The following is an 11,591-nucleotide window of genomic DNA, read 5'->3' as shown; positions in this document are numbered from 1 at the left end:
GAGACACCTTCAGCCCTGCTTCACCACTCATGAAGCTTTCCCCCTGCAGGTGGGGACCAGGGGCTTGAACCTGGGTCCCTGTGCACCGTAATGTGTGCACTTAGCCAGGGGCACCACCACCCAGCCCCCAGTAGGTAGATAATTCTTGTTTCTGCATTCCTTTCTTTTCCTGGCAGAGAAACCCATTTTTCCCTTTGGGAAACTTCTCCCTCCTTTGGAATAGAGGTAGGCTATGTAAGATTAGACTCAGTAGTAAATTGAGAAATTTAAAATATGTATAAAATAAAGTACCTTGAACTCTATCTGGCAACTAATAAGCCCTGAATATTTTCTGTACATGCCCCAATAAATGATAATGAATTTTCATATTACTCAAATGCAAATAAAGATTTATAGAACATGTTATCTCAGTGGCATATACTTCTTGCACATCTTTCTTTTTTTTATATTTAAGAAAGTATTAATTAACAAAACCATAGGGTAGGAGGGGTACAATTCCACACAATTTCCACCACCCATTCTCCATATCCCACCCCCTCCCCTGATAGCTTTCCCATTCTCTATCCCTCTGGGAGCATGGACCCAGGGTCATTGTGGGTTGCAGAAGGTAGAAGGTCTGGCTTCTGTAATTGCTTCCCCACTGAACATGGGCGTTGACTGGTCGGTCCATACTCCCAGTCTGCCTCTCTCTTTCCCTAGTAGGGTATGTCTCTGGGGAAGCTGAGCTCCAGGACACATTGGTGGGGTCTTCAGTCTAGTGAAGCCTGGCCGGCATCCTGATGACATCTGGAACCTGGTGACTGAAAAGAGAGTTAACATACGAAGCCAAACAAGTTGTTGAGCAATCATGGATCCAAAGCTTGGAATAGTGGAGAGGAAGTGTAAAGGGGATACTCACTGCAAACTCTAGTGTACTTCTGCTTTCAGGTATATATTTTGCAGTAGTTTACGGATACGTGTGAACATATGCTCTCTCTCACAGAAACTGGTGTATATCTAGGTTTTGGGACTTTGTTAGAAAGTGAACCACCTGAGATGGAATTAGAGTATACTATGAAAGGAAAGGTCTCACCTGAGTAATGAAGCTGAAGGGTTGTCATTCCACACGTGAAGTCTCTGGACACAGTCTGAAGTGAAGCATGTTGAGGTGGCAATCGTGTTGGTTAGGTTGTGATCGGCGGATGCAATATTATTTGGTATGGATTGGAAGAGGCATACGGGAAAGTGGGCCCTATTCAAGGGTTCCAGGACTGGGGGAAGTAGAGGCTCTATAGTGGAGATGTGAGGTTCCTGCTGTCTTAGGGTTCAAAAAGACAATCGATAGTTAATGTTATCATCACATTATTTGGTAATTGGGTTAACTTTGAAAAGTCCTTTTGTTAGGGTTTGCTGTACAGTATCCAGTATCTTGTATATAGCTGTGCTATTGGTTGCTTCTGATCTACTTGGTCTAGGCTTTTGAGAGAGTCCGCATATCAATTATACTGCATATATTGAGAAAAGATTCAGTTTGTGTTTTGAAAAACTTCGAGACATACAATTAATTTTCCCCCTCTCGTATTAATTAACTAGTGATGTATATGACTACATTTTGCTAGGAGTGTACATAAACACCATCCCCACCACCGAAAGACTGTGACCCATCCCTCCCACCCACTCCCACCCCCCACTGTCCCAGGAAGCTGCATGTCTACCCCTCACCACAGGGTTTTTACTTTGGTGCCCTACTTGCTCATCTTTCTTTCCTTCTTTCTCCCTCCCTCTCTTCCTTCCTTTCTTTCTTTCTCTCTCTCTTTCTTTCTTTCTTTCTTTCTTTCTTTCTTTCTTTCTTTCTTTCTTCTTTCTTTCTTTCTTCCCTGAACCCTGGCTTCAGATCCTTCTTGCTGCTCTGGCCTCCAACCTCCTGCTCCTTCCCCTGCCAGGAGGCCCAGAGCTCCAGAGGGCGCCAGAGCCACCTTTAGCGGCCCCCCCCTCCTGGCACAGGTCCTTGTGCCCGTGTAACTTCTCTACCAAGTGCACTGCCTCCCAGCTGTCTCCTCTTTAAGCTGATTTCTTCTCCCACGGGGGCTTCACACCTATATGATTCCAGTGATCGCTGTAGACTTTTTCTTTTAATTTTCAGAGAAAGAGAGAGACCACATTGCTGCTTCACCATCCACAAAGTTCCCTCAGTGCATGGGCTCCCTGTGGTGTCAGGGGCTTGAACCCTGGGCCCTTGGCATTGTAAAATATGTGCTCTGCTGGCTGAACTATCCCCCAGCCACCTTTCTTGTGAGACTCGTTTCTTTTTCTTTCTTTTTAAAAATTTTTTAAATATTTATTTATTTATTCCCTTTTGTTGCCCTTGTTTTATTGTAGTTATTATTATTATTATTATTGATGTAATTGTTGTTGGATAGGACAGAGAAATGGAGAGAGGAAGGGAAGAAGACAGAGAGGGGGAGAGAAAGACACCTGCAGACCTGCTTTACTGCCTGTGAAGCAACTCCCCTGCAGGTGGGGAGCCAGGGGCTTGAACTGGGATCCTTATTCCAGTCCTTGCACTTGGCGCCACCTGCGCTTAACCCGCTGCGCTACCGCCCAACTCCCCAACTCTTCTTTAAAAAAAAAATTTTTTTTTTAATTGCTACCAGGGTTATCACTGGGACATGTTACCAACACTACAAATTCACTGCTCCTGGTGGCCATTTTTTCCCCTCTCTTATTTGATAGGATAGAGAAATCGTGAGAGGAGGGGGAGGTAGAGAGGGAAAGAAAGAGAGAGAGAGAGAGGGCTGCAGCTCTGCTTTAGAAGATTCCTCCCTGCAGGTGGGGAGGGATGGGGCTTGAACCTGGATCCTTGTGCACTGTAATGTGTGTGCTTAACCAGGTGCGCCACCACCTGGCCCCCTCTTGTGAAACTCTTTCTGTCTCATATGCAGCTTGCCTGCATACCTCCTGGCAGATGCCTGGGCTGTTGGCCTTTTCTGTTATGGCTGTGAGTAGTTTGACTGTGGATAGAGACAGCCAGAGTTGGCCTTTTCTGTTGTGGCTGTGAGTAGTTTGGCTGTGGACAGAGACAGCCAGAAATCGAGAGGGAAGGGGGTAATAGAGAGGACACCTGCAGCTCTGCTTCATCACTTGAAAAGCTTTCCCGCTTTTTTTCCCCGCAGGCGGGGACCAGGGGCTTGAACCTGGGTCTTGGCACACTGTAGTGTGTGTGCTTAACCAGGTGTGTCACTACCTGCCCCCTTTCCTTTTTTTCTCCCTTCCTATTTTTTATTAGATCAAAGAGAGATTTTGGGGGGAATAGACAGATGGATAGAGACACTTGCAGCCCTGCTTCACCTCTCATGAAGCTTCCCCCTTGCAGGTGGGAGTGGGGGCTTGAACCTGGGTCCTCATGCATAGTAATATGTGCACTTAGCTGAGTGCTCCAGCATTGGACCCTCACATATAAAAATTTTAAAGAGTAAAATAAGCCCTCAAGATAGCATGTGCACACACGTGCATGTGTGTGTGTCTGTGAGCTTGCCACACTCCCCCCACCCTGACTCCCTGCCTCTGTCTCTGAGCACTGACCGCACCTGTCCCGCTGTGTCTGTCCCTCCCCTGGCTCTGTCCCTCTCTGTCCTGCTGTGTCTGTCCCTCCCCTGGCTCTGTGCCTCCCCTGTCCCACCGTGTCTGTCCCTCCCCTAGCTCTGTCCCTCTCTGTCCCTCCCTTGGCTCTGTCCCTCTCTGTCCCGCCATGTCTGTCCCTCCCCTGTCTCTCTGTCCCTCCCCTGTCCCGCTGTCTCTGTCCCTCCCCGGGCCACGGAGCTGCCCACACACAGCTGGCCAGATCTGTCCAGTGATGACTTGTGTCTGTCTGTCTGTGCCCTCAGGTTCTGAGCTTGGTGCTGGGCAGGCAGGGGAGCCTCCCACCCCCCGCCGTGGACGCCCCCCGCCATGACCATGCAAAGCCTGCGGCCTGACCCCACGCTGGGGCTGCTGGAGCCCGAGAGGACCAACTCGCTGCTGCCCAGGGAGATCCAGGCCTGGGACAAGCAGGCCACCTTCGCCGGGGACTGGGTGGCCATGGAGGCTGGGGCTGCCGCCTGTGACATTGAGGAGAGAGGTGAGGGTCACACCCGAGGGGACAGAAATGTAGAGGCACAGCGTGTGAGTCAGGATCTGAGTAAGGCAGTTTATTCTTATACAGACGAGGTGTCCAGACCCACCAGGAATCTAGCAGGCTGGCACACTGGGCGGGAAGTTTGGCTTTCTTCTGCCTGGTTTCCATTCCTAGCTCCTGTTTGAAACTGCCGCGTTCTGCATGGACTGGACACGCAGGCTCAGAGTCTCATCATGATGGCTCACAGCAGAGGAGGAGGGAGGCACGGGGAGGGAAGGGGAGGCTCTTTCCTCTCAAGGTTAGGGACCTGGTTTGGAGCTTGTGCTCTGTGCAGATGTGAACACACACAGAATCAGACACAGACACACACGCACGTACATACATACACAGAGACATAGACACATATGCACAGAGACACATAAGCACAGAGACACATATGCACAGAGGCATGCACAACCACAGACATGCAGGCACATGTACACTCACAGAGAGAGACACATGTACACACATCTAGACACACACACACACATACATGGAGACGCCTTATTTGCTCTACAATTAGTCTCTTGATCTGTGGTAACTTGGGGGAGACTCATTTTTGTTCAGTATTCATTTTATTGGCTGCATTTTACCAATTCCACACTTACCCTATAATTAATTATTTCTTTTTCTTTTCCTTTCTTTTTCCCGTCCTTCCTCCCCACCCCCTCCTTTTTTGCCTCTAGGATTATTGCAGGGGCTTGGTGCCAACACTACAAACCCACTGCTCCTGGCAGCCATATTTTTCCATTTTATTGAATAGGACAGAGAGAAATTGAGAGAAACGGGGAGCTAGAGAGTGAGAGAGAAAGATAGATACCTGCAGACCTGCTTTACTACTTGTGAATTGTACCCCCTGCAGGTGGGAAGTGAGGGCTTGAACCTGGATCCTTGTGCTTAGTACTATGTGTGCTGAACTCAGTGAGCCACCCCCTCGTTTTGCCTATAATTGTTTTTTTCTAAGCTTTTATTTTGGGAGGTAAGTAGGGAGAGAGGCTGAAGGAGGGCCCTGCTCAGCTCTGGCTCATGGTGGTGCCAGGGATTGAACCTGGGACCCTTGTGGCCTCAGATACATAAGTTGGTGCTCTGACCTGTTTCCCTGACCCTAAATGAACTGATGAATACCAGAAGCCACTTGGTGCTGGTTGAAAAACCACTGGAAGGCTTTGAAGAGGATTAAGGCAGGATCTTACTTGCATTTCTGTATATAGATTTTTTTTAATTATCTTTATTAGATAGAGACAATGAGAAATCAAGAAGGAAGGCATAGAGAGAGAAAGAGACAGAAAGACATCTGCAGCCCTGCTTCACCACTTACAAAGCTTCTCTCCTGAGGGTGGGGACCGGGAACTTGAATGTGGGTTCCTGCTCACTGTAACCCGTGCACTCAACCAGGTGTGCCACCACCCAGCCCCTCACTTGCATTTCAAAATGATTCTTCTGGAGGTAAAATGGAAGGACACTTAGAAATAGTAATAGGTGTAGGGGTGATTTAGAAAGGAAATAAGGCAGGACCGTTGGGAAAAGGAAAAAAAAAGAGAAAATACATAAACATCCGCATACAGATACAGATAGGTGGTTATAGGGTCAGCCCACGCCTGTGACCTTGGGAGAACCACTGCAGTTTCCACTGGAGGGGATGGGGACACAGAGCTCTGGTGGTGGGAACGGTGTAGAATTGCACCCCTAGTACCTTACAGTTTTATAAGTCAATATTAAATAACTAATTAAAAGCAAACAAAAAACCAAAACAAGTAAACAAATAAAAGACTCTGCTGAAAGTGTCCGAGCAGTGATGGGGGGAGGGGTATTTATCCCCCCAGCTGCATCTCCAGGGGTGTTTTGGTGAAGTCTGGGGCTGTTGTACTCAGATCTCTGCACCTGGGGGGAGCGGGGGTGGAGGGGCGCCTCTAGCAGGCAGAGGCCTGTAAACACCCAGGGATGCTCAGGACAGAGGCCCCAGCACATCCCCAGGGCAAGGCAGCTACGGCCCAGTGGTGGACCCTTGTCCACTTCTGGGTGAAGGCAGGGGGTCAAAGTGCGGCTGAGCAGCAGGGGGCCTGGCTGAAGTGGTGGGAGTCAGGGCTCTCCCCAGGATGTGGGGGAGCACGGTGGAGCCTGGGGGAGGGGGCTGCCTTCCTCCAGGGGGGTGAGTGGGCCTGGGAGGAGGTTTGGGCCCCCTCACCAGCTGAAGGCAGGAAGTGTGGGAATACTATCTTCTGCCCGATACCTGGTTCCCCTCCATCATTCTGTTCCACTCAGGAGTAAGAAGGAAGTTGAGGGTCTTTTTTTATTATTATTATTTTCCTTTTTGTTGCCCTTGTTTTATTGTCATTGTAGTTATTATTGTTGTTGATGATGTCATTGTTGTTGGATAGGACAGAGAGAAATGGAGAGAGGAGGGGAAGACAGAGAGGGGGAGAGAGAGACAGACACCTGTAGACCTGCTTTACTGCCTGTGAAGCGACTCCCTGGCAGGTGGGGAGCCGAGGGCTCGAACCGGGATCCTTATGCCGGTGCTTGCACTTTGCACCATGTGCGCTTAACCCACTGTGCTAATGCCTGACCCCCCCTCATTATTATTATTTTTTATGGGAGTGAGAGAGACACATCACATCACTCGTACATAAGATACCGGGAACTGAACTCGGGACCTCACTCTTTAGAGCTCAGTACTTTTCCTCTGCACCACCTCCTGGGCTGCTCATCATCGTGGTTTGATTCTCTGGTTTATTTCTTCTGCTCCCTCAGTTTTTTTTTGGGGGGGGTGTGGGGGTCTGTGGAGAAGGTATCAGTTGACCTGTAGGCAGGTAAAAGAACAGAGGCTTGGTGACAGAACACCACAGCTGAACCACCTTGAGTTTTCTGGGTAGTTGGAGGTGGAACCAAGATCAGAGGAGCTGGGAGAGAACCTACCTGACCACACACAGGGCCCTGCATTTGAGCCCCAGCACTGCATGGTAGCACCTCACATGGCACGGGGGAGCTCCTTGGGTGGTAGGATGGTGCTATGCTGTCTCTGTGTGTGTGTGTGTGTGTGTGTGTGTGTCTGAATGTACTCAGAATGAGAAAGTTGGTTTGGGAATGTGGTATCATATATATGTCCCTGATGCCACACACACACAAAAAATATAAAAAGAGGGGGTCGGGTGGTAGCTCAGTGGGCTTCTTCTTCTTCTAGCGTTTGCCCTTCTTCCGTAGCCAGTCAACAGCGTCAGGTTGAAAGCTGTCAGGAGCTGCTTGTCGCTGGCTTTGAAAGTGACTGGGATCCATGTGGATTCAGTCGGCGAGGAAGGATCGTCAGTTTCCCCAGTGAATGGGGACTCACGGGATGCACCACGGGAAGGTCGATCCAACGCATCCCGCTCAGTGGGCTAAGCGCACATGGCACGAAGTACAAGGACCAGCAGAAGGATCCCGGTTTGAGCCCCCGGCTCCCTACCTGCAGGGGAGTCGCTTCACAGGCGGTGAAGCAGGTCTGCAGATGTCTGTCTTTCTCTCCCCCTCTCTGTCTGTCTTCCCCTCCTTTTCTCCCTCCTTTTCCCCCTCCATTTCTCTCTGTCCTATCCAACAACAACAATGTCATCAATAACAATAACCACAACAATGATAAAACAAGGGCATCAAAAAGGGAAAAAAATAGCCTCCAGGAGCAGTGGATTCGTGGTGCAGGCACCGAGCCCCAGCAATAACCCTGGAGGCAAATATATATATATATATGGAATAGGATCAGAATTCACATCTTTCTTTGCTCTGTCCCACCAGAACGGTGTGTGTGTGTGTCTGTGTGAATGTATGTGTGTGTCTGAGTGCATGTGTACAAGCGTGTGTGAGTGTGTGCAAGTGTGTGTTAGCAGACAAGGGACAAGACACCGGGTGAAAGGGGCAGGAGAAGCCCTCTGGCTGCGGCTGGGTAACTCACGGCTCCTGTCTGTGCCCCCACAGACCTGTCTTCTCAAGAGGCCGGGCTCCCCCTGGAGTGGAGCTCAGTGGAGGAGGACGAGGAGTCAGAGGACTCTCAGGTGAGTTGGGGGGTGTCTCCTCTTCTCTCTCCCCCTCCCCTGCACTGTTGGTGGGTTGCCCCATTCCCTTCCTCAGCTCAGGACTCCCCCTGCCCACCGTAGTCTGTGGGGTGGTCCCCATGCGGCTTCACTCACAGTCACCCTGTGTTATCTATTCATTCCTCCGTCCCCTCGTTCATCCCTCCAGCTTCTGTTTCCTTGTTCCCCCACATACACACGTGGCCCGGCCTGCTCCTCTGTGCAGTCTGTCCCTCCAGCCTGCCCCCCTGTCTGTCCACCTACACTGTCAGCACAGAAAGGCTGTGGCTGCTCCCCACCCACCTCCGTGCCCACTCACCCGTTCATCTGTTCACCCACTTTCTGCCCCCTCATCATCCATTCATCATCCCTTTATCAGCCCATCACTCGATACCCACCTGCCCATTTATCCACCAGCTGGTCCAACGATCCTCCCTCCCTCCCTCCTTCCCTCCTTCCCTTCCTCTTTTCCTTCTACCTTTCTTTCTTCCCTTCTTTGCTTTCTTCCTTTTTTTCTGAGCCCATCCACCCTTCCATCTAGTCGAATATCTATTAACTACGTATAGTTTTTTTTGCTTGTGTGCTTTTGATTTAAAAAAGTTTGTTTTTGTATTTTGGATAGAGACAGAGAGAAGCTAGGAGGAGAGAGGGGAGATAGGGAAAGAGACAGAGAGACACTTTCAGACCTGCTTCTCTGCTTGTGTATCTTTCTCCCTGTAGGCTTGAACTTGCGTCCTTGGGTACTGTAATGTGAGTGCTTAGCTAGATACTATGGATAAAGCCAAACAGAATTTTCAAGCACAGTCTTTCATTTACAGACCCAATAGTGGGACCAGGTGGGCTGACTCTTACAGGAAGCCTCCTGTTCCCTCTTGGGACCCACACACCCACTCAGGCTCAAGGACCCAGGTCTGAGCCCTTGCTCCTCATTTGCAGGGGAGAAGTTCACCAACAGTGAAGCAGGGCTGCAGGTATCTCTCTCCCTCTCTGCCTCCCCCTTCTCTCTCAGTTTCTCTCTGTCCTGTCAAATAAAATAGAAAGAAAAAGAAAAAATAAGTCACAAAGACCAATGGATTTGTAATGCTGGCACTGAGTCCCTGGTGTCTATTAAAACAAATAAACAAATAAAATGATCTTACATTGGATAGCCTTGGTTTAGCACACACACTACAGTGCACAAGGACCTGGGTTCAAGCCCCAGGTCCCTGCCTGCAGGGGGAAAGCTTCACGAGTGGTGAAGCAGGGCTGCAGGTGTTTCTCTGTCTCAATTTCTGACTGTCCCTATCCAATAAATAAATAAAGATAAAAAAAAAGCCAGCAGGCATCCACTTAATATGCCATTTATTCAAGTAAAGTGCTGGCTCTTCCTTTTCTTTCTTTCTTCCTTTCTTTCTTTTTCCCTTTTTTTTTTTTTTTGCCACAAGGACTTTATACATACAAGATTCTTTTTTTTCCCCCCACATGCACAATTCCATTGTTTCTGGTGGCCTTTTCCTTCCTAATAACTTCATATATATATATATATAGAAAGAGAGAGAGGAGGGGAGTGGAGGAGAGACACCAGGCAATGCTTCAGTCACTGTTCATGGGGCTACCCTTCATGCTGTGCACAGTGTCCCCACGTGGTGTCCGGGGCTCAAACCCAGGTCCGAGTGTACTGCAAAGCAGATGCTGAGTGAGCCATCTCTTCATGCTGTGCACAGTGTCCCCACGTGGTGTCCGGGGCTCAAACCCAGGCCTGAGTGTACTGCAAAGCAGTTGCTGAGTGAGCCATCTCTTCGCCTCCTTTTTCATGTTCATACTCCCCACCTTCTTCTTCGTTTCAGGGCTTTGTCGAAAGGTCAAAAGCTCCACAGCAGACGACCATCGTGTTGGTCCTGTGCGTGCTTTTCCTGTTCCTGGTTCTCACGGGAATGCCCATGATGCTGTCGGCGTAACCCCTCCCAGCAGCTGGCCTTTCACACAGACCCCCTGTGCGTCACAGGGGGAGGTGGCTGGAAAGCGGCTGAGAATCAGGACAGGGTATCACCTGGTGTCAGACACCTGTCAGACGCCCACGGAGCTGGTTATCATCCCATACGTCACCTTTCGGCGTGAGGCTTTGCAGCACCACATTTCACCAGACTGAGGACACCAGCGATCGTAAAGACATCCCTTATTTTATATGTACCAAGAAAGCCAGTAGCTAGAAGAGAGAGCCTGACTTCTGAGAAGGTGGAAGAAAAGAAATGAAAGTGCCATAGGGGATGGAAGACAGCTGGCCGAGTCCTTAGTTCCAGACCATCCTTGTAGCCTTAGGAGTGTGGGGGCCCACGGGCAAGGACCCTGCTTCAAGCTCCCTTCCCCTACCTGCAGGGGAGAAGCTTCAGGAGTGGAGAAGCAGGGCTGCAGGTGTCTCTCTCTTTTTCTCCCTCTCCCCCACCCCTCTCAACTTTTCTCTGTCTCTATTCAATAAATAAATAAAGTTAAGAAAAATAATTAAAGGGGCTGGGCAGTGGTGCACCCAGTTAAGTGTACATAGTACTAAGCACAAGGACTCTGGCTCCCCACCTGCAGAAGGAAGCTTCACAAGCAGCAAAGCAGGTCTGTAGGGTCTCTGTCTCTCTCCCTCTCCATCTCCCCCTTCCTCTCCATTTCTCTCTATCCTGTCCAATAAAATGGGGAAAAAATGGCCGCTGGGAGCAGTGGATTCATAGTGCCAGCACCAAGCCCCGGTGATAACCCTGGAGACAAAATAAGAATAATAATTAAGAGATTGTGGTGGGCCCATCTTCCCAAATGCAGAGTGCTGTGCCTGTGGGGTGCTGTGCACTCATGGGATTGGTGCTGTCTTTGCCAGGTTTGGGTGTCGTGGCTAAGCTTGCACCACAGAAGCAGTAGTCCGTGTCCTTTTGAACAGTCTCTGTGGGCTGGAAAAGTGTCTGTCCCTGGCATCTTGATAGAATGCAACAGCCAAGGAATAAGGCCCAGAGGGACAAGAGGAAAGTGATTGAGTTTTTATTTTTAAATATATAGTTTTTTAATTTATTCATTTATGTATTGGATAGAGATGGAGAGAAATTGAGACAGAGAGTCACACCTGCAGCCCTGCTTCACCACTTGTGAAGCTTCCTCCCTGCAGGTGGTGACTGGGGGCTTGAACCCGGGTCCTTGTGCTTGGTGATATGTGTGCTCAACCAGGTGCGCCACTGCCCAGCCCCCAAGGGGAAGTGATTCTTGGACATCTTTCTCAGTTCCTCCCTTTTTTTTTTTTGCCTCTAGGGTTATTGCTGGGACTCGCAGTGCTGGCACTGTGAATCCACTGCTCCTAGAGGCTATTTTTTTCCTCCATTTCTGTTGCCCTTGTTGCTCTTGTTGTTCTTCTTATTGTTGTTGTAGTTGATGCCATTGTTGGATAGGACAGAGAGAAATGGAGAGAG

At 49.5% G+C, this 11,591-nt stretch overlaps 1 protein-coding gene across 1 annotated transcript; it reads left to right on the top strand.

Moving 5' to 3' along the window:
• The first annotated feature begins 3,858 nt into the window (after positions 1 to 3,858).
• Positions 3,859 to 10,859, top strand: SMIM17 (small integral membrane protein 17). The gene is made up of 3 exons (XM_007534312.3): positions 3,859 to 4,096; positions 8,078 to 8,154; positions 9,999 to 10,859. Exons 1-3 carry the CDS (start codon positions 3,928 to 3,930, stop codon positions 10,107 to 10,109), a joined length of 357 nt encoding a protein of 118 aa, XP_007534374.2. The 5' UTR covers positions 3,859 to 3,927; the 3' UTR covers positions 10,110 to 10,859.
• Positions 10,860 to 11,591: the final 732 nt, after the last annotated feature.

This window comes from Erinaceus europaeus, unplaced genomic scaffold (genome assembly GCF_950295315.1).
Source record: "Erinaceus europaeus unplaced genomic scaffold, mEriEur2.1 scaffold_1190, whole genome shotgun sequence".
NCBI classification, from domain to species: Eukaryota; Metazoa; Chordata; class Mammalia; order Eulipotyphla; family Erinaceidae; genus Erinaceus; species Erinaceus europaeus.
Note: the sequence above shows the minus strand (reverse complement) of the source record. Positions and strands in the feature narration are given on the sequence as shown.